Source organism: Anolis sagrei, chromosome 6 (genome assembly GCF_037176765.1).
Source record: "Anolis sagrei isolate rAnoSag1 chromosome 6, rAnoSag1.mat, whole genome shotgun sequence".
NCBI classification, from domain to species: domain Eukaryota; kingdom Metazoa; phylum Chordata; class Lepidosauria; order Squamata; family Dactyloidae; genus Anolis; species Anolis sagrei.
Genome location: NC_090026.1, coordinates 8538412 through 8561892, shown reverse-complemented (window position 1 = coordinate 8561892; position 23481 = coordinate 8538412). Strand labels below are relative to the sequence as shown.

The 23481-nt window shown below is 43.0% G+C and overlaps 1 protein-coding gene across 1 annotated transcript; it reads right to left on the bottom strand.

Moving 5' to 3' along the window:
* Positions 1–1823: 1823 nt before the first annotated feature.
* LOC132777618 (dehydrogenase/reductase SDR family member 4-like) lies at positions 1824–23245 on the bottom strand. The gene is made up of 9 exons (XM_060780001.2): positions 23150–23245; positions 20148–20321; positions 15324–15501; positions 13715–13816; positions 12909–12979; positions 9578–9629; positions 7715–7849; positions 7283–7338; positions 1824–3913 (listed from the first exon to the last, which is right to left on the bottom strand). Exons 2-9 carry the CDS (start codon positions 20285–20287, stop codon positions 3799–3801), a joined length of 849 nt encoding a protein of 282 aa, XP_060635984.2. The 5' UTR covers positions 20288–20321; positions 23150–23245; the 3' UTR covers positions 1824–3798.
* Between the last annotated feature and the right edge of the window lie 236 nt (positions 23246–23481).

Below are 23481 nucleotides of genomic sequence, written 5' to 3'. Positions count from 1 at the left end.
TGAATGCTTGAACCGCCAGGGCTCACTTCTATGGAAGCTTTGGGAGTTGTTGTTTGGTGAGGTCCCAGCGTTCTTCGGCTCATGGGAATTACAAGATCTTTAGCTTTCTTGGTTGGTGCCTCTCCAAACTCCAGCTTCCAAGATTCTGTAGCATTGAGTCGTGCCAGTTCAATAGCTATCTTTCCCAACCTTCCTAATGCCACGACTCCTTAATACAGTTCTTAATGTTATGCTGATCCCCAACCATAACATTATTTACATTGCTACTTCATAAGTGTAATTTTGCTACTATTATGAATTATAATGTAAATATCTGATATGCAGGATGACTTTTCATTCAAAGGACCAAATTGGGCACAAATACCCGATACACCCAAATTTGAATACTCGTGGGGCTGAGGAGTGTTGATTTTGTCATTTGGGAGTTGTAGTTGCTGGGATTTATAGTTCACCTACAATCATAGAGCATTCTGAACTCCACCAATGATGAATTGAACCAAACTTTGCACCCCGAACTCCCATGACCAACAGAAAATACTGGAAGGGTTTAGTGGGCATTGACCTTGAGTTTTGGAGTTGTAGTTCACCTATATCCAGAGAGCACTGTGAACTCAAAAAATGATGGATCTGGACCAAACTTGGCACAAATACTCAATATGCCCAAATTGAAGCACTGGTGGTGTTTGGGGAAAATAGACCTTGGCATTTGGGAGTTGTAGTAGCTGGGATTTATAGTTCACCTACAATCAAAGAGCATTCTGAACTTCACCAGCAATGGAATTGAACCAAACTTGGCACACAGAACTCCCATGACCAACAGAAAATACTGGAAGGGTCTGGTGGGCATTGACCTTGACTTTTGGAGTTGTAGTTCACCTATATCCAGAGAGCACTGTGGACTCAAACAATGATGGATCTGGACCAAACATGGCACAAATACTTAAATTGAAGCAGTTGTGGTGTTTGGGGAAAATAGACCTTGACATTTGGGAGTTGTAGTTGCTGGGATTTATAGTTCACCTACAATCAAAGAGCATTCTGAACCCCACCAATGACAGAATTGGGCCAAACCTCCCACATAGAACCCCCATGACCAACAGAAAATACTGTTTCCTGATGGTCTTTGGCGACCCCTCTAACATCCCCTCGTGACCCCCACAGGGGTCCTGACCTCCAGGTTGAGAAACACTGTTTTATAGAAATATTAGCTTGGGGATCTAGCGATGTCTGGTTGACTAGAGAAAGGCATTGTTTGTTTTGGAAGGTTTGGTCTTATCTCTGGATGCAGGGTGAACTACAACTTCCTAACGGGAAGGTCATCCCCCCCCCCCCCCAGGTTATTTGAAAAAGGAAGTTTGTTTTGGAGTGTTAGGTAATATCAGTTTGGTAATTTGTAGCTCTATTTCTTAGGGGAAAGAGCCAGTTTTTCCAGTTGTTTTCAATGAATGCTCCCATTAGAAAATACATAAGGATGTGGGTGAACTGCAATTCCCAAAATCGTGGGCCAATCACCCCAAACCACACCAGTATTCAAAGTTGGCCATGTTGGGTCTGTGTGCCAGGTTTAGTCCAGATCTGACATCGGCTGCGTTCAGTGCTCTCTGGATAAGGGTGAACTACAACTCCCAGATCAGAGGTCATTAACATTTTTGAGGAGGGTCTTTTGTTATTAAGCCCTCTTGCCCAACACGATGGATGTGAGCAAAGGCAGCCTAGGAAAGAAGACATTGTGCTATCAAGTCAGGCACGACTCCTGAATCTTATCATGAAAGCGGGGTTCCCTTCCCTCCTTCCCAGACCCCCAAAGAGAGAGACACATAAGATTCATTCAAAGAGACAGCTTTATTTGGTTCAGGAGAAAAGAAGTGAAAGGCACAGAGAAATGATACATTTTTTTTGTCCTACTCATTGGAGGACCACAGAGCATCCATACTCCCCAAAAGCTTTCAGAGCCCCAACACTTTTGTGATCCCATAAATACATACCATCCTCAATTCCCGCCTTCTCTAGCCAAGAAATATTATTTTTCTTTCCAACTAGCCCTTAATGCAGGCATGGGCAAACTTTCTAACTTGGGGGCTGCATGCAAGCACTCTCTGCTAGGAGAACTGCCTTCCCGGTGACGAACAGACGGAAGGAAGGACAAAAGGGAGGGCAGGAGGAAGGAAAGAGAAAAGGAAGAAAGAACAAAAGGGAGGAATGGAAGGAGAAAGAGAGAGGGAGGTAAGGAGGAAGGAAAGAGAAAAGGGAGGGAAGGATGAAAGAGTGGAAGGGAAGGAAGGATGGAAGGGAGAGAGGGAAGGATGAAAGAGTGTAAGGGAAGGGAAGGAAGGATGTAAGGGAGGGAGGGAGAGAGGAAAGGAGGAAGTAAAGAAAGAAGGAAGGAAGAATGAAAGGACAGAAGGGAGTGGAGGGAGGGGGGAAGAGGCAGGGAAGGAAGGGAGGGAGGAAAGAAAAGGAAGGAAAGACAAAAAGGAAGGGAGGGAGGGAGGGAGGGAGGGAAGGGAGGGAAGGAGGAAGGAAGGAAAAAGGGCGGAAGGACAAAAGGGAGGGCAAGAGGAAGGAAAGAGAGAAGGAAGAAAGAACAAAAGGGAGGAATGGAAGGAGAAAGAGAGAGGGAGGTAAGGAGGAAGGAAAGAGAAAAGGGTGGGAAGGATGAAAGAGTGGAAGGGAAGGAAGGATGGAAGGGAGAGAGGGAGGTAGGAAAGGAGGAAGGAAGGAAGGAAGAATGAAAGGACAGAAGGGAGTGGAGGGAGGGGGGAAGAGGCAGGGAAGGAAGGGAGGGAGGAAAGAAAAGGAAGGAAAGACAAAAGGGAAGGAAGAGAAGGAAGGGAGGGAAGGAGGAAGGAAAAAGGGAGGAAGGACAAAAGGGTAGAAGGGAAGGGGAAAGAGGGAGGGAAGGAGGAAGGAAAGAGAGAAGGAAGAAAGAACGAAAGGGAGGAATAGAAGGAGAAAGAGGGAGGGAGGAAAGGAGGAAGGAAAGAGAAAAGGGAGGGAAGAATGAAAGAGTGGAAGGGAAGGAAGGATGGAAGGGAGAGAGGGAGGGAGGAAAGGAGGAAGGAAAGGAAGAAAGGAAGAATGAAAGGACAGGAGAGAATGGAGGGAAGGGGGAAGAGGCAGGGAAGGGAGAGAGGGAGGAAAGAAAAGGAAGGAAAGACAAAAAGGAAGGAAGAGAAGGGAGGGAGGGAACGAGGAAGGGAAGAGGAAGGAAGGACAAAAGGGGGACGAGAAGGAGAAAGAGGCAGGGAAGGAGGAAGGAAAGAGAGATGGAAATGATGGTGAGAGAGAGGAGTGCCTGAGAAAAGAGCCCAAGGTGCTGCATCTGGCCTCCTGGCCTGGGTTTACACATACTTGCCTTAATGGCACCGATGCTTTACGTGCGTAAGAGGAGCACTAAGAGGGCCCTATGTGACCCTAAGGCTCTTTTTACAGCCCTCTGCCGCCCCATTCTGACCCTTCTGAGAGTAGAAAATTGGACAATATATTGTGCCCACCCCACTTTAGATAATCCTCATTCCAAACAGGTGCACCACAAGAGCCCTTTAAAGAAGGTATAGACTTTGATCTTGTAGCCTACAGCTTTCATCATCATCTTCTATCTCTCCAAAATGAGATCCTGGATTTCTCCCATTGGTAGCTTCTGGTAGCTTCAAAGACAAGACAGCCTTCATACTCATAAGCATCCCCTCAAATAGATTTGTTAGCCAACATGAAGCTCCCCTATATTATATATTCCTGGACTTTCAGAAGCACTTGGTGAAAGCGTGTGCCATGTCCACAGGAGGACCACAATTCCCATCAGAGACGGGACGGTGCACCTCCGGCCACCACTATCGTCTCTCCTGTAATATAGTCAGCATCTGGCGAACAAAGGAAGGAAACGATGCCGGAACAGTCGGATGGTTGTCCAACCCTGAGAGGGGGAAAGAAAAAAAAAAAAGGTATTCCAAGAGTTTAGAACAGTGTTTCTCAGCCTTCCTAATGCCACAACCACTTAACACAGTTCCTCATGTTGTGGTGACCCCCATAAATTATTTTTGTTGCTACTTCATAACTGTTGTTTTGCTACCGTTATTAATCGGTTCTCCAAGAGTTTAGAGTAAAGGAAACAGCATCTAGGAGGTTCACAGACTGGGTTCACATGGAACAAGAAACCAGGATTCTGAGAGAATCCTGTTTTATTTATATTTATTTATTTACGTCACTTGTATACTGCTTTTTTCACCCCGTTGGGGAGGGGGCTCAAAGCAGTTTCTAACATATTTATGCCTCACATACATATGCAACCTAACATAAAACAACAATAACATATAACTATCAATTAGATTATAAAAACGTAAACAATATTTAAACAACAATTAAAACATTGAGTTAATACTACAATTACTAGTAAAGGTAAAGGTAGTCCCCTGACATTAAGTCCAGTCATATCTGACTCTGGGGTGTGGTGCTCATCTCCATTTCTAAGCCGAAGAGCCAGTGTTGTCCGTAGACACCTCCAAGGTCATGTGGCTGGCATGACTGCATGGAGCGCCGTTACCTTCCCGCCGGAGCGGTACCTATTGATCTACTCACATTTGCATGTTTTCGAACTGCTAGGTTGGCAGAAGCTAGGGCTGACAGCGGAAGCTCACGCCGCTCCCCGGAATCGAACCTGCGATCTTTCGATCAACAAGCTCAGCAGCTCAGTGCTTTAACCCACTGCGCCACTACTACTAATAATAATAATAATCTTGGTTCATGAACTGCTGAAGGAGTTTATCCACATGAACAAAAAAAAGACCATTTTAGATCTCTCATTAAAGGACATTATGTGAGTTGACGCAACTGATCACGTTGTACATACAGTATGTAGTTCTGAATTATGAAGAGTAAACTACTTGTTCTTTACTGTTCATCTGCATGGCATAATTTCCTTCTTTGGTAAGGCAGTGTGTGAGCTGATCAAACGTGAACTACACGTGGTTTATTTTACATTATGCCACAAGTCTGACCAAAGAATCACACTGCAGATGTATTATCTCTAGCTATGTTCTAGGCCCTGCAGCATAATTCAGCAACAGGCTTCTTTTGGAGATTGTCACATTGGAGGATCTAGAAATGCAAGAGGGGTGTCCTATATAGGCATTTTGTAGGTCTTCTGGCATGATTGTATGGCATCCTTTCGGCGGATGCTGACCAGTCAGAATAAAGAACCTAGAAATGCTTATTTATTTATTTATTGTGTCACCAGCAACCATACCATTGTATTACAGTTCTAGCAGAGCAAAGCAAACACACAGATTAAAAAGAAAAAGAAAAAAAACAAAAAACCCCCCACAGATTTTGCAAATTTGGTAGTTGATTAAATGTCCTTTGACCAGTATCTGGCCACTTGGAGTGCCTCTGGTGTTGCCGCAAGAAGGTCCTCCCTTGTGCATGTGGCAGGGCTCAGGGTGCATTGCAGCAGGTGGTCAGTGGTTTGCTCTTCTCCGCACTCGCATGCCGAGGATTCCACCCTGTAGCCCCATTTCATGAGGTTGGCTCTGCATCTTATGGTGCCAGAGTGCAGTCTGTTCAGCACCTTCCAAGTCGCCCAGTCTTCTGTGTGCCCAGGGGGGAGTCTCTCCTCTGGTATCACCCATGGATTGAGGTGCTGGGTTTGGGCCTGCCACTTTTGGACTCTCGCTTGCTGAGGTGTTCCAGCAAGTGTCTCTGTAGATCTAAGAAAACTATGTCTTGATTTAAGTCATTGACGTGCTGGCTGATACCCAAACAGGGGATGAGCTGGAGATGTCTCTGCCTTGGTTCTTTCACTATTGGCTGCTAATTCCCGGCTGATGTCAGGTGGTGCAATACCGGCTAAGCAGTGTAATTTCTCCAGTGGTGTGGGGCGCAGACACCCTGTGATAATGCAGCATGTCTCATTAAGAGCCACATCCACTGTTTTAGTGTGGTGAGATGTGTTCCACACTGGGCATGCATACTCAGCAGCAGAGTAGCATAGCACAAGGGCGGATGTCTTCACTGTATCTGGTTGTGATCCCCAGGTTGTGCCAGTCAGCTTTTGTATGATGTTGTTTCTAGCACCCACTTTTTGCTTGATGTTCAGGCAGTGCTTCTTGTAGGTCAGAGAACGGTCCAGAGTGACTCCCAGGTATTTGGGTGTGTTGCAATGCTCCAGTGGGATTCCTTCCCAGGTAATCCTCAGAGCTTGGGATGCTTGTCTGTTCTTAAGGTGAAAGGCGCATGTCTGTGTTTTAGATGGATTAGGGATCAGCTGGTTTTCCCTGTAATAGGCAGTAAGAGCTAAATGCTAAAGATGTATTCTTCCTAAGGATTTTCTAGATCTTCCAATAAGATTCTGTAGTACGCTTCCATTTGAAATTGTTCATTTCATAGTTTTATGTTTCCACTGCAAGTCCCATATCATATCCCCCACAGATACGGAATTCAGCACTGTACAGATTTAGATAAACATCCAAAGCTTATACAGATCATGAGTAGGATGCATCAATCTCAGCACTGTCACTTTCAAGGGTCTTGTGTTTCAACTGGAGATACCAGTGCTAGCAAAACATGGGTCCTATTCCTCAATGGGCGCCACTGTCCCTTCTATTTTATTTATTTATTTTGAACATTTTTACCCCACCCTTCTCAACCCCTCGGGGGACTCAGGGCGGCTTCCAATTGGCAACAATTCAATGCCGCATCATAAAATACAAAACAACAATTATAACAATTGAAAAACATAAACATTAAGGCAGAAAAATTAAAACAGTATACTTACAGTCCATTGAGCTATAACCACTCTGGTAGCTATTTAACTAGCCATATACTATTGAGTACTCCGCTTAACTTATCCAAATCCACTTCCAAGCCAATTAATTTTCAAAATATTCTTATAAATAAACAAAACACCCATTAGATTAAAGGACATTATCAATTGTCCTTTAACCTAATTGCCCGAAGGCCTGGTCTCACATCCACGTTTTAACCTTCTTTCTAAAGGCAAGGAGGGATGATGATGCCCTCATTTCCCTGGGAAGTGAATTCCACAGGCGGGGGGCTACCACCGAGTAGGCCCTGTCCCTCATCTCCAGCAAACGTGTTTAAGACAGAGGCGAGGCTGAGAGCAGGGCCTCCCCATAAGTTCTTAAACTCCGAGGTGGAACGTAGGAGGAGATACGTTCGGACAGGTATGCTGGCCCGGAGCCGTATAGCTTCACTCTGCTAAATCATCACAGAAGCAATCCCATGGAAGTCACACTTGGATAGCTAGGTGGCATGGAGACAAGGTTACCTTTGGATCCTCATGGACTCCATTGTTTTCTCCAGTGTGGCTTCATCTTCCCTTAACTGAAACGAGAACATGCTTGTCAGTTTGTTTCCTCTCTTTATTAATACAAGAATTACCACCCCTATTGCAACCAACTTCTAAGGGTGCATCTATATTGTAGGCTTAATGCAGTTTCAAAACACATTAACTGCCAAAGCTCAATGTTATAGAATCATGGGAGTTGTAGTTTGATGAGGCATGTGTCAGAGAAGACCTTGTAAAATTACAACTCAAAGCATTGAGTTATAAGAGTTAAACTGGTGTAAAACTCCATTAACTCTATTGTGTAGATAAAACCACAGAAGTTCTTCCATTCAGTGGTTTCCATGGAAGGTCAACATTTCACAACAACAAGCCATAACTCTTTGCTTCTTTCCTCCAACTTCTGGAACTTACCGCTGAGCTGAACTTGGTTTCGATCAAGCCGGGCGCCAGGCAGTTGATGCGTATTTTTCGGGAGCTCAATTCAGGGACAAAGTTGCGTACGAGGCCCACAAGAGCGGTCTTGCTGACATTGTAGGGACCCAAACCCTAGAAAGGAGTGAAGACCATTGGCTTTGACATTTCCCCAACTTGAGTTCCTACAGACTACATCACCCATCCTACCCTGAGTTACTTTAGGCCCCAGCCTTCAAGCCATCTTGAGCCTTTTTTGAGCCTTTCTTCTAGATCTAGTTGAACAAACTATTACAATAATGATAATTATACTCCCCAGCCAACTACACCACCGGTCCAAAAAGTAAATGAGCATTTAGGCCCCTAGGACTAAAAGCCACCAATAAACCAATCCTCCAAAAAATTCATCCAGCATCCTTTTAAAACCATCTCAACTGGTGGCTATGTTACCACAGCATCTTGTGGCAATGAGTATCAGAAAAAAATAACTTATCCATTGGGTAAAGGAGGATGTAGTCTCTTCTGCAGCTTCTACTAAATGAGGTTTGTATCATCTTGGCTTTCTGAAGGTTCAATGTACCTAACCTTTGTTTTATGCACTAAATGATCAGAAGCATTTTGTATTAAATTACCTTCAGGAGATGTGTGTGTGTGTGTGTGTGTGTGTGTGTATATACATACAACATTTATATTCCACCCTTCTCACCCTGAAGGGGACTATAATATATAATATTAATATATAATATTGATGTTGTGCTATGTTAATAATATAATATATTGTATGTACATGCAATATATTATATTATTAACATAGCACAACATTAATATTATACATTACTATATTGTACTATGCCACTATACTGCACTATTATTCCTAATAATACATGCAATATAAAATATAAAACTATATAATTATATTGTATTATTAGTATATTGCGATATTATTAAATGTTCATACAATATATTATATTAGCATAGCATAATATCAGTATTATACATTACTATATTGTACTATACCACTATACTGCAATATTATACATAATACTACATGTATGTATAATATTAGTATTATGTAGGATGTATATGAAACAAAAATGAGGCCCCATCTACACTGCCATGTAAATTTCAAGATTATCTGCTTTGACTTGGTATTTATTTATTTATTTATTTATTTATTTATTTATTTATAGTATTTATATTCCGCCCTTCGGCGGATCACAGAACATACATATACGGCAAACATTCAATGCTGTTTATATACAAACAAGATAGACAACTGTACATAGATAGAGGTATATATAGGCTTTGCCCCAGCTTCGGCATTTTGGAGGCTGTGCTTGTTGCCGGCCTTTAGGGGCTGCTGTTGCTCCATCTTCCCTGCTGAAGAGCTTTGTTTGTAAACTTCCTCCTTGATCTAATTGCCAGCATTAGATCAAGGTAATATATAATACTGATGTTGTACTATGCTAATAATATAATATATTGAATGTATATATATCTTGTAAGCCACTCTGAGTCCCCTTTGGGGTGAGAAGGGTGGCATATAAATTTTGTAAATAAATAAATAAATTTCCTTATAGGTGCCTTAAAATATCTCTCCGCTTTTAAGCGGTACCTATTTAACTACTCACACTTTGCTTTCAAACCGCTAAGTAGTTGGAAGCTGAGCTAAAGGCCAGGAACTCACCCTTATCTGGGCTTCAAAGTGTCAACCTTTTGACTGACAAGGTTTCCTGCAGCTGGTGGTTTAACCTGCTGTGCTAAAGCCTGGCCCAGGCAGTGTAGATCCAGCCTGAATTTCATGCTTAGACCACATGATGCAGTTCCTCAAAACACAGAGGAGGAAGGAAGCAACCGACTCACCGGAAAAGGGGAATAGGCTGCAATGGAGGAGACCAGGACAATAGCGCCACCTCTGTAACAAGAGGAAGGGGGAAAAGGAGATAATTTAGTTGGAGTGCGCTACCTCTTTCCTTCCTTCCTTCCTTCCTCTTCTTTTCCTTTTTGCGTAGCCTTATTTCCCCCTCTTTTTCTCTATTTCATACATATCCCTGCCCACATTATTAGAGGTTACGAAACATCAATGAAATATTTATTTATTTACTTACGACATTTATATGCCGCCCTTCTCACCCCGAAGGGGACTCAGAGCAGCTTACAACATATACATACATACAATATATTATATTACTAGCCGTCCCCTGCCATGCGTTGCTGTGGCCCACATGGGGGTTCTGTGTGGGAGGTTTGGCCCAATTCTATTGCTTGGTGGGGTTCAGAATGCTCTGTGATTGTAGGTGAACTATAAATCCCAGCAACAACAACTCCCAAATGTCAAGATTCTATTTTCCCCAAAATCTACCAGTGTTCACATTTGGGCATATTGAGTATTCGTGTAGCGTTTGGTCCAGATTCATCATTGTTTGAGTCCACAGTGATCTCTGGATGTAGGTGAACTACAACTCCAAAACCAAAGGACACTGCCCACCAAACCCTTCCAGTATTTTCTGTTGGTTATGGGAGAACTGTGTGCCAAGTTTGGTTCAATTCCATCGTTGGTGGGGTTCAGAATGCTCTTTGATTGTAGGTGAACTATAAATCCCAGCAACTACAACTCCCAAATGACAAAATCAATTTTTTTGAGTTAAGGACATACATAGGGTTGTTAGGTATATTGCATCCAGATTTGGTGTTAATTCGTTAAGTGCTTTTTGAGTTCTGTTAATCCCACAAACAAACATTACATTTTTATTTATATAGATTAGCATAGTACAATATCAGTATTATATATTACTATACTGTACTATACCATTATATTGTAACATTATTAGTAATATTACATGTAATATATAATATGTAACTATAATATCATATTATTATTAGTATTATATTATATTACATTATAATATTATAAATATTATATATATATGCAATATATTATATTATATTATATTATATTATATTATATTATTAGCATAGCATAGGAGACAAGATGGAACTGGCTTTCTAGAGAGTCTTTTTGCATTTGGCTCAAAAATATTTGGGAAAACTTATTCCAAAACCTAACTTTTTACCACACGTCAAACACAGTGATGAGGATGATGTTTATGTCTACCCCACTTTTTCTCTCCACAAGGAGAGGGGTTCTGTGTGCCAAATGTGGTCCAGGCCCATTGTCGGTGGCGTCACAGTGCTGTGTCTTGATGCAAGGTGAACTACAACTTCCATCATGTTGACTCACCCCCCAACCCCTTCCAATATGTTTAGTTGCTGATCAATCCCTCTGTTTGCTGTGTGCCACAGAAAAGGATAGGAAAGGGTTAAGAGAGAAGCAGTGAGTGGGATCATGCAAATTCCACACCAATGGAGAGAGAAAGGAACACTGGGATGTGGCATTCGCTATAGCCTGCAATGCCATTGGTGTCTTCCTATCACTGTGGGCTATAGTTGTTTGTGGAGGCAGGAGCCAGTCTGTGAAAGTGGGCACCCCTGTCACATACACACATACAGATTTTCACTTTTATTATATGTATAGATATAAGATGTATTACATTTACTTCTGCCTCACTTTATCTCGCTAAAAAGAGACCCAAAACAATCTATATAAATAAAAATGTAATGTTCATTTGTGGGATTAACAGAACTCAAAAACCACTGGACGAATTGACACCAAATTTGGACACAAGACACCTAACAACCAGTGTATGTCTTTCACTTAAAAAAAATTGATTTTGTCATTTGGTAGTTGTAGTTGCTGGGATGTATAGTTCACCTACAATCAAACATTCTGAACCCCACCAATGATGGAATTGAACCAAACTTGGCACACTGTTCTCCCATGACCAACAGAAAATACTGGAAGGGTTTGGTGGGCAGTGTCCTTTGGTTTTGGAGTTGTAGTTCACCTACATCCAGAGATCACTGTGGACTCAAACAATGATGGATCCGGACCAAACTCTACAAGAATACTCAATATGCCGAAATGTGAACACTGGTGGAGTTTGGAGGAAATAGAATCTTGACATTTGGGAGTTGTAGTTGCTGGTATTTATAGTTCACCTACAATCACAGAGCATTCTGAACCCCACCAACGATAGAATTGGGCCACACCTCCCACACAGAACCTCCAAGTGAGCCACAGCAACGCGTGGCAGGGGACGGCTAGTAAAATATATAATGCCTGTTTCTCTGAAACGGACACATAATGGCTGACAGCAAAAGTTAGTCTAGTAACAAACATTTGTCAATAGTGGGAGGGAAAGATGGGTGTTGGAAAAGTCATCTGCTTAGACTGAAGAGAGAAAAGTTAGGAAAGAAGGAAAGCATGCAAGAAGAACTTTAAGGTTATCCAACAAAGAACAGAGCAAAAGCTGGATCTGGAACTATGAGGGTTGAATGAAAAGTAATGCCTCCACCTTCGTAACTTCTCAACAGATGGCAGTACTGGTATGCGGCTGGTACTGGCTTGTTCAGTAGACTCTCCTCCGCAGTTCCATTTTGGCAAGAAACCTTAGCACTGAACGGTTGTGTTGTTAAAGTGTGAAGTATGAAACCTTGCGCAGATGGTCGGTCAATGCGACTTAAGCAACATGCAGTCACTGAATTCTTGACAGCAAAAGGTGTCACCCCAAAGGAGATTCATCAGAGAATGCAAGCTGATTATGGTGATTGTGTTGATGTGAGTATTGTGCGTCGTTGGGTGAGTAAGTTTAAAGATGTTGAGGTGGGAACATCTGACTTGCGTGACAAACCAAGAGTTGGACGTCCTGTGACAGCAACTACTGAGTTTCACAAGTAAAGGTTGACAGATTGATTCAGGACGATCGTCGTATCACTCAGAGAGAAATTTCAAGCATAATCGGCAATTCACAAGAACGTGTGGGCCACATTATTGCTTTGCTGGGCTATCGGAAGATCTGTGCACAATAGGTTATGGAAACAGTGTCGACTTCTTTCATGACGGCTTCAGAAAACTTGCTCATCGTTAGCAGAAATGTATCCAATTGTCTGGTGATTATGTGGAAAGGTGGATAGTGATAGTTAAAGAGCATATTCTAAGGATTATTCCTGTGTTTATTAAAGTATTTCCATCCAACACCTAGTAACAAAAGTGGAGGCATTACTTTTCATTCAACACTCGTATTTTAGCAAATCTGCAAAAATACCAAGAAAAATGCCCGTCTTGTGCACTCACCCTCTTTTTTCCATATGAGGCACCACCAACTGAATCAGCATGGCAGCAGCTTTGACGTTGATATCCAAAATCTGCAAATACAGAAGCAAGTAAAGAGAAGACATGCTTCAAAAGCAGCTCCTTCATTGTATTGTCGAAGGCTTTCATGGCCGGAATCCATGGGTTGTTGTAGGTTTTTCCGGGCTATATGGCCATGTTCTGGAGGCAGATTTTCTCCTGACGTTTCGCCTGCATCTATGGCAAGCATCCTCAGAGGTAATGAGGTCCTTCATTCATTGGGTGCACCTACACTGGAGAATTAATGCAGTTTGATGCCACTCTAACTGCTGTAGCTCAATGCTATGGAATACTGAGACTGGTAGTTTTATAAGGACCTTAGCATTCTCTCTCAAAGAGTGCTGGTGCCAAACCAAACTACAACTCCCAAGATTCCATGATTGAATTATGGCAGTTCAAGTGGGGTCAAGCTGAATCATGCTCGGTAGCTAATAGGTAGCTAGTGGAGTTGCCGGAACAGGGGGGTTGTATGTTCCCTTTGCGACGTCCAGTTAACAACATGGCTGCAGTGCGTTGGGACTATTTGCAGCTTCCGAACAGTCTTCAAAGGCCACCCCACATAGAACACTTTGCAGTAGTCTAAACAGGATGTAACAAGAGCATGGACTACCGTAGCTAAGTCAGACTATTATTACCAACTTCAATTTATTATTATTATTATTATTATTATTATTATTATTATTATTATTGCTGTTGTTATATTAATGCATTATTATCATCGTCGTTGTCGTCATCATCATCATCCTCACCTTGTCCCAGACCTCTCCTGGCGTGTCAAGGATGGGGCCGAAATAGGGGTTCACAGCTGCATTAGACACCAAAATGTCAATCCCTCCATGGCGCTCAAGAGCCTAAAAGCAAAGCAACGACAGCAACATTAGCAAGAACTCTTACAATCTTTTGATATCACAATCTTAAGCTTTCACTGATAATGTTCAGCTCTAAGCATAAGCCCTAAAAGAGGTAAACTTTTAATATATATGTGTTATGGCAACAATTTTTATGTTTATATTGTTTTGTTAATGTTATGGTTATGTTGTTTACTTTGTATGTATTGATGATGTTACTTGGAAGTCCCCTCAAGGAGATCGGTATATAAATAAAGTTTATTATCTATCTATCTATCTATCTATCTATCTATCTATCTATCTATCTATCTATCTATCTATATAAATGCTCTGTGCATAATGAGTGCCTTAAAAACAAAAGAACCAATGAACGAAATCACACCAAATTTGGCAACAAAACGTCTCACCACACAAGGAGTGACTATCACTCAAAAAATTGTGATTTTGTCATTTGGGAGTTGTAGTTGCTGGGATTTATAGTTCACCTACAATCAAAGAGCATTCTGAACTCTATCAATGATGGAATTGAGCCAAACATGGCACACAGAACTCCCATGACCAACAGAAAATACTGGAAGGGTTTGGTGGGCATTGATCTTGAGTTTGGGAGTTGTAGTTCACCTACTTCCAGAGAGCACTGTGGACTCAAACAATGATGGATTTGGACCAAACTTGGCACGAATACTCCATATGCCCAAATTTGAACACAGATGGAGTTGGGGGAAAATAGACCCTTGACATTTGGGAATTGTAGTTACTGGGATTTATAGTTCACCTACAATCAAAGAGCATTCTGAACTTCACCAACGACAGAATTGGGGCAAACTTCCCACACAGACCAATAGAAAATACTTAAGGCTATCGAGTCCAACTCTGTTCACTAGGGCAAGAAAACGTAATCAAAGCCCTCTTGACAAAGAGCCATCCAGCCAGAGATATAGATAGATATGATTCACACACACACAGAGATAGTATCATAGATTTGAAAGTGACCCCCTAAAGAAAGACAATTATATGTTGTATGTTCCAGAGTAGGCAAACCATACAATCTCCACATTAACACTGACAAAGAAACAGCAAGAAATACTGTTTACCCACAAACATGGAGAAATTACATATATTAGAAACCAACACTTTCTCATTACTTTATTTTCCAGCTCACGAGACTGGGCCACAGCAACGCGTGGCAGGGGACAGCTAGTTATATTATAAACAAACAGGTCTGGAGAAAGATCTTCAGATAATGGTGGCTGGAAAGGAGCTGCCCTAAATAAGGCCCAGCCTTTCCTGACCCAGTATAACTTTTACTACCATGGCTCAATGTAATGAGAAACCTGGGAGTTGGAGTTTTAACAGGTCTTTTGTTTTCTCTGCCAAAAAAGTACTAGTACACCCAATTATAACTCCCAGGATTGCCTAGCATTGAGCCATGGAAGTTCAAGTGGTGCCAAAGTGCATGAATCCTACAGTGCAGATGCTGCCCATGCTGCCAAAGACACTCTATTCTTACCGTCTCGATTAGGCGCTGCCTGTCTTTGTCTTTGCCCACATGGCACACCAACCCCGACACGCTGAGGTTCTCCGTTCGCAGCTCGGCCACGGCCCGGTCCACGTTGGCTTGTTTCCGGCTGCTCAGAACCACGTGAGCACCATCTTGGGCCAGGCGGCGAGCGATCGCAAAGCCAATTCTAGAAAGAAATGGGCAAGGAAAGAAACAACCAGCATGAAATATGTGAAATATTTGCTCTGTGGGATTCCAGTAGAGCAGTGGTTCTCAACCTTCCTAATGCCGCGACCCCTTAGTACAGGTCCTCATGTGGTGGTGACCCCCAACCATAACATTATTTTCATTGCTACTTCGTAATGTAAATATCTGATATGCAGGATGTATTTTCAGTCACTGTACCAAATTTGGCACAAATACCCAATATGCCCAAATTTGAATACTGGTAGGGTTAGGGGTGACTGATTTTGTCATTTGGTAATGCTGGAGTTGCTGGGATTTATAGTTCACCTAAAATCAGAGAGCCTTCTGAACTCCACCAATGATGGGATTGAATCAAACTTGGCAAACAGAATTCCCATGACCAAGAGAAAACACTGGGAAGGTCTTGTGGACGTTGTCCTTGAGTTTTTGGAGTTGTAGTTCAACTACATCCAGAGAACACTGTGGACCCAAGCAATGATGGATCTGGATCAAACTTGGCACAAATACTCAATAGGCCCAGATGTGAACACTGCTAAAGTTTGGAGAAAATAGACCTTGCCATTTGGGAGTTGTAATTGTTGGGATTTATAGTTCACCCAGAATGAAATAGTATTCTGAACCCCACCAACGATAGAATTGGACCAAACTTTCCACACAGAACCCCCATGACCAACAGAAAATACTATGTTTTCTGATGGTCTTTGGCGACCCCTCTGGCACCCCCTCGTGACCCCCCCCCAGGGGTCCCGATCCCCAGGTTGAGAAACACTGCAGTAGAGTCTCCTTCACTGGAGCTTTTTAAACAGAGGCTGGATTGCCATCTGTTGGGGGTGATTTGACTGGATATAATGCCTGTCTGGACAGAACTTGGGAGTTTATGATGATCTGCAGAATATCAAGGCAGATCATCCACACTGTCTGCTTTGAACTGGAATATCTGAGTCCACACTGCCATATAATCCAGTTCAATGTGGTTTTTATACAGCTGTGTGGAAGGGGCTGACAACTCCCAGAATGCCATAGCACTGAGCCATGGCACTTTAAAGTGGTGTCAAATTGTGTTAAGCATCCCTAGATATCCTCCCTGGTGATCTTTTGGGTTTTTTCAAACAAATCCCAAGATAAGGTGTGCATTAAATACCATGAGAATTAACAAGACTTGGGGGGAAAAACCTTGATAAATCTGCTTATCCATCAAAACATAAAGCAGAGTCGGATCAAAATTGGGAAGAATACATTAAGACTTTTAATCTGATGCTTTGGAGGCTTCTCCACTCAAATCTGAACTCCGAAAGCCTGAAGTCTTTAGTGAGAAGCACAAGGGGATCTAATTTAGGAACAAAAAGACACCTCTTGTGACAAGCTCCAAGAATCAAAAGCTGAGATTAGCTGGTGGGTTTAACTTGAGTTAGAGATTAGCCCCAAGGCCTCTGTTTTATGCCTCTCCCTGAGCCAACGCTCTGCTTTTTTCATCCTGGGGCAGCCACAGAGAATGCATCTATACTCTCAAACAAATGCAGTGTGATACTTTAACAGAGATGGCTCTATGCTATGGAATTGTGCGGGTTTTACCATGTTTTTAGTCTTGTTTCAGATATTGCAGATAATGAATATGGCTGGGTTGTTGTTTTTTGGGCTGCATGGCCATGTTCTAGAAGCATTCTCTCCTGACGTTTCTCCTGCATCTATAGCAGAGGTTGTTGGATCTGTTGGCAACTAGGAAAATTGGATTTATTTATCTGTGGAATGTCCAGAGAGGAAGAAAGAACTCTTGTCTGTTGGAGCTCGGTGTGAATGTTTCAATTGGCCACCTTGATTAGCATTTGATGACCTGATAGTTTTTAGGTGTAGCTTGTTGTTGCCTGGGGAAAGCCTTTGTTGAGAGGTGATTAGCTGTCCCCGATTGCTTCTTGTCTGGAGTTTCTCTGTGTTGAGTGTTGTTCTTTATATACTGTTATGATTTTAGAATTTTTTAAATATTGGTAGCCAGATTTTGTTCATCTTCATGGTTTCCTCCTTTCTGTTGAAATTGTCCACATGCTTGTGGGTTTCAATGGCTTCTCTGTCTAGTCTGACATGGTGGTTGTGAGAGTGGTCCCGCATTTCTGTGTTCTCAAATAAAATGCTGTGTCCAGGTTGGTTCATGAGGTGCTCTGCTATGGCTGACTTCTCTGGTTGAAGTAGTCTGCAGTGCCTTTCATGTTCCTTGATGCGTGTTTGGGCAATGCTGCTGCCTTTGGTGGTCCCTCTGTAGACTTGTCCACAGCTGCATGGGATACAGTAGACTCCTGCAGAAGTGAGAGGATCCCTCTTGTCCTTTGCTGAACAAAGCATTTGTTTGATTTTCTTAGTGGGGACAACACTCAAACACAGGGGAACTCCAGACAAGAATACTAATATTAAAAAACCTCTGAAATCATAACAGAAATTTAAAGAACAACACTCAACACAGAGGAACTCCAAGCAATGCATGGAAGTGGAAGAAAACAACAGAATAGGAAGGACAAGAGACCTCTTCCAGAAAATTAAAAACATCGGAGGTAAATTTCAGGCAAAAATGGGCATGATCAAAAACAAAGATGGCAAGGACCTAACTGAAGTTGAAAAGATCAAGAGAAGGTGGCGAGACTATACAAAGATCTGTATAGGAAGGATAACAATATTAAGGACAGCTTTGACGGTATTGTGAGTGAATTAGAACCAGACATCCTGAGGAGTGAGGTTGAATGGGCCTTAAGAATCATTGCTAACAACAAGGCAGCAGGAGATGACGGGATCCCAGCTGAACTGTTTAAAGTCTGGAAAGAGGATGCTGTCAAGGTGATGCATGCCATATGCCAGCAAATATGGAAAACACAAGAATGGCCATCAGACTGGAAAAAATCAACTTATATCCCCATACCAAAAAAGGGAAATGCGAAAGACTGCTCAGACTTCCATACAGTGGCCCTTATTTCACATGCCAGGAAGGTAATGCTCAAGATCCTGCAAGGAAGACTCCAGCAATACATGGAGCAAGAGTTGCCAGATGTACAAGTTGAGTTTAGGAAAGGCAGAGGAACGATAGACCAGATTGCCAATATCCGCTGGATAATGGAGAAAGGCAGGGAGTTTCAGGAAAAAAAAAACTATTTCTGTTTTATTGACTATTCCAAAGCCTTGACTGTGTGGATCATAATAAATTGTGTCAAGTTCTTGGTGGTATGCGGAGATCAAGCTACCTTATCTCTCTCACAACAGTAAGAAGAGACCACGGAACAACACACTGGTTCAAGATTGGGAAAGGCGTACAGTAGGGTTGTATACTCTCACTCAAACTATTCAACTTGTATGCAGGACACATCATGCAATGTGTGGGGCTTGACAAATCCAAGGCTGGAGTGAAAATTGCTGGACGAAACATTAACAACCTTAGATATGCAGATGATATCTAAGCTATTTAATCTCAGCAGACTGAAAGCCAAAACCAAGATTGCAATAACATCTGTTATAGAACTCCAGTATGCTGATGACAACGTCATCTGTGCACATTCAGAAGACCTACAAGCCACTCTAAACACCTTTGCAGAGAAGCTCGGCCTGTCATTGAACATCAAGAAAACCAGCAGTCACTAGCCAATCCCTCTCCAATGCCGGAAATACAACTTAATGGTGTCACATTAGAAAATGTTGACCATTTCCGCACCCTTGGCAGCCACCTCTCCACCAAAGTCAACATTGACACTGAAATACAACACCACCTGAGCTCTGCGAGTGCAGCATTTTTCCGAATGAAGCAGAGAGTGTTTGAGGACTGGGACATCCGTAGGGAGACCAAGGTGCTTGTCTATAAAGCTATTGTCCTCCCAACCCTGCTATATGCATGTGAGACGTAGACTGTCTACAGACGTCACATGCAAATCCTGGAACAATTCCATCAATGCTGCCGCCAAAAAATCCTGCAAATCTCTTGGGAAGACAAGAGGACAAATGTCAGTGTGCTGGAAGAAGCAAAGACCACCAGCATTGAAGCAATGGTCCTCCGCCATCAACTCTGCTGGACTGGCCACGTTGTCTGGATGCCCGACCACCGTCTCTCAAAGCAGTTACTCTACTCCGAACTCAAGAACGGAAAACGGAATGTTGGAGGGCAGGAAAAGAGATTTAAAGATGGGCTCAAAGCCAACCTTAAAAACTCTGGCATAGACACTGAAAACTGGGAAGCCCTGGCCCTTGAGCGCTCCAGTTGGAGGTCAGCTGTGACCAGCAGTGCTGCAGAATTTGAAGAGACACGAATGGAGGGCGAAAGAGAGAAGCGTGCCAAGACGAAGGTGCGTCAAGCCTTCCACCTGGAAACCAATGCCCTCACTGCGGCCATTAGGAATTGTGGGAGTTGAAGTCCAAAACATCTGGAGGTATCACTGGTGTAGATATACCCAGTGAAAGCAAAAAGTGTCTCTGGTAGAGTGTAAAGTGCTTGAGTCTTCCCTGCTGTTGCTTCACTATGCTACAAATCCCAATATTCCATAGCATTGCGGGTACAAACCACATTACTTTGACAGTGTAGATACACCCAGGGAAGTCAAGAGTGCCTCTGGGGAACTGCAGAGTGCTTTTAATCACAAGTCAACCGTGAACAGGACTCACCCTTCGGTGGAGGCGGTGACCAAAGCGACCTTATTGGCGAGGCGGCTTTTGGCGTTGGTGGCATTCATCCTGACGAAGCGGCTCGCGGCTTGCCTGGCCTGCGGGACGGCAGCAAAGGAAGAGAAAACGCGAGGGAACATCACCTCTGGTGCAGTCCTCTTTTTGGACTCTGCTCTGCAGGGCAAGGAGCAATTGCAATTGTTCCAGCAATGATTAAAACCTAGGCCTTGTGTCATCATCCCCCCATTTGTGGGCACTGCCTCCCTCTCCTCCTCCTTTGCTAAATTGCATTTGGACCGCCCTTTGTGTTTGATTTTTATTATGTTATTTTGCACGGTTTATTTTATTTTGTTACTTTATGTATTTTGTTGTAATGGATTTTTTTTCTGTTGTTTTGTGTCTAACTTTGCTATATTATTTTTGGGCTTGGTCTCATGTTAGCCGCCCCGAATCCCCTTCGGGGAGATGGTGGCGGGACATAAATAAAGATTATTATTATTATTATTATTATTATTGTATTTATTTATTTATTTATTTATTTACTTTGCTTGTATACCGCAGTATCTCAGCCCGTAGGCGACTCAACGCGGTTCACAACAAGAGCAAAAAGACAATCATAACAATATACAATTTAAAAACCATTAAGAGCATATTATACAAAGTAATGACACATCAATAACAACACATTAACGTCTCGTAACTAGAATCGTGATCCAAGTCGTCGTCTATAATTCCGTTCCTATATTCATCGTATTCATTGCACTGTTTATCCGAATGCCTGTTCCAACACCATTAACGTAGGAGCTGATCTAATGTCCATGGGAAGGGCGTTCCACAGCCGAGGGGCCACCACAGAGAAGGCCCTGTCCCTCGTCCCCGCCAGCCGTGCTTGTGATGCATGTCAAAGGCTTTCATGGCCAGGATCACTGGGTTGTTGTAGGTTTTTTTAGGCTATATGGCCATGTTCTAGAGGCATTCTCTCCTGACGTTTCACCTGCATCTATGGCAAGCATCCTCAGAGGTAGTGAGGATGAACCTCCTTCAGAGAGCCACTACCTCTGAGGATGCTTGCCATAGATGCAGGCGAAACGTCAGGAGAGAATGCCTCTAGAACATGGCCATATAGCCCGAAAAAACCTACAACAACCCATTATTATTATTATTATTATTATTATTATTATTACTATAACTCCCATCATGCCCTTCCAACAAGATGTTCAACTATGCAATGCAAGAGAAAAGCCATGCTAATGTCAGAACACATTTTGGATTGCACTTCCCCAAATCCTTGGTCATTGCAAGATTCAACCTCAAGCCAAACTTTGGAAAAGTTACTTTCTTAGACAGTTCCCAGAACTCTTATCTAGTATGTCCTTCGGCTGCACGATGCCAAAGAGATGCAATGTCACAACCTGGCAAATAGGATTTGGGGGCTACAATTCCCAGAACTCTCTAACAAAACGTCCGGTCAGCCTCACGTCGATACCGGGCAAGATTCTGGAAAAGATTGTTAAGGAAGTGGTCTGCAAACACTTAGAAACAAATGCAGTCATCGCTAATAGTCAACATGGATTTATCAAAAACAAGTCATGTCAGACTAATCTGATCTCTTTCTTCGATAGAGCTACAAGCTGGGTAGATGCGGGGAATGCCGTGGATGTAGCGTACCTGGATTTCAGTAAGGCCTTCGACAAGGTCCCCCATGACCTTCTGGCAAGGAAACTAGTCCAATGTGGGCTAGGCAAAACTACGGTGAGGTGGATCTGTAATTGGTTAAGTGGACGAACACAGAGAGTGCTCACTAATGCTTCCTCTTCATCTTGGAAAGAAGTGACGAGCGGAGTGCCGCAGGGTTCCGTCCTGGGCCCGGTCCTGTTCAACATCTTTATTAATGACTTAGATGAAGGGCTAGAAGGCATGATCATCAAGTTTGCAGACGACACCAAATTGGGAGGGATAGCCAATAGTCCAGAGGACAGGAGCAGAATTCAAAACGATCTTGACAGATTAGAGAGATGGGCCAAAACTAACAAAATGAAGTTCAACAGTGACAAATGCAAGATACTCCACTTTGGCAGAAAAAACGAAATGCAAAGATACAGAATGGGTGACGCCTGGCTCGAGAGCAGTACGTGTGAAAAAGATCTTGGAGTCCTCGTGGACAACAAGTTAAACATGAGCCAACAATGTGACGTGGCGGCAAAAAAAGCCAATGGGATTTTGGCCTGCATCAATAGGAGCATAGTGTCTAGATCTAAGGAAGTAATGCTACCCCTCTATTCTGCTTTGGTTAGACCACACCTGGAATATTGTGTCCAATTCTGGGCGCCACAATTCAAGAGAGATATTGACAAGCTGGAATGTGTCCAGAGGAGGGCGACTAAAATGATCAAGGGTCTGGAGAACAAGCCCTATGAGGAGCGGCTTAGGGAACTGGGCATGTTTAGCCTGAAGAAGAGAAGGCTGAGAGGAGATATGATAGCCATGTATAAATATGTGAGAGGAAGCCACAGGGAGGAGGGAGCAAGCTTGTTTTCTGCTTCCTTGGAGACTAGGACGCGGAACAATGGCTTCAAACTACAAGAGAGGAGATTCCATCTGAACATTAGGAAGAACTTCCTGACTGTGAGAGCCGTTCAGCAGTGGAACTCTCTGCCCCGGAGTGTGGTGGAGGCTCCTTCTTTGGAAGCTTTTAAACAGAGGCTGGATGGCCATTTGTCAGGGGTGATTTGAATGCAATATTCCTGCTTCTTGGCAGGGGGTTGGACTGGATGGCCCATGAGGTCTCTTCCAACTCTTTGATTCTATGATTCTATGATTCTATGAAAAGGGGGATTCTGGTCATTGTAGTCCAAAAGGGCTTTCCCCCCACCCCACCCAAAGTTCTGGCATTGCATTCTGCACCCTTTCCTGCTAATATTTACTTCTTCTCCTGCTTTTTTGCATCGATATCTCAGCAAAATATATGCCCCCCACAATGGAACCCCCCAAAAAAGTCTCACCAAGGAAGATGTTGCAATTCTTTCAAAGCAAGCAGGAAGTCAAGCCAGGAGGCAATGCAACCAAGCGAGGAAGGCTCACGGCTGCCCTCTGGTGGTCAGCGCCGGTTTTTCTCCAAAATAGGAGGGAACGGGAGTTGAAGCCCGGCAGCTCTAGATCTCGCGAGACTTCCCATTGAAACTAGTTTATCCAGGATGTGAGCTTAAGCAACAAGGCTGTTGCAACCCTGGATGAGTCCCTGCTCCATGTTAGTTCCCCTTTCCAAAAAGATATCTATTTTTTCCACTTTGCAGGTCTCACTAAAACCAATGCAATTTGACCTTGCTTTAATTAA

What these genes read in the sequence shown, in the direction of transcription:
- LOC132777618 (XM_060780001.2), bottom strand. Translation starts at nt 20,287, where the DNA reads ATGTTCCCTCGCGTTTTCTCTTCCTTTGCTGCCGTCCCGCAGGCCAGG. An exon ending in CAGCCTATTCCCCTTTTCCG is followed by an intron (nt 7,850 to 9,577) that starts GTGAGTCGGTTG and finishes ACTCCTTTCTAG; the next exon opens with GGTTTGGGTCCCTACAATGT. An exon ending in GAGTCCATGAGGATCCAAAG is followed by an intron (nt 3,914 to 7,282) that starts GTAACCTTGTCT and finishes TCCCCCTCTCAG; the next exon opens with GGTTGGACAACCATCCGACT.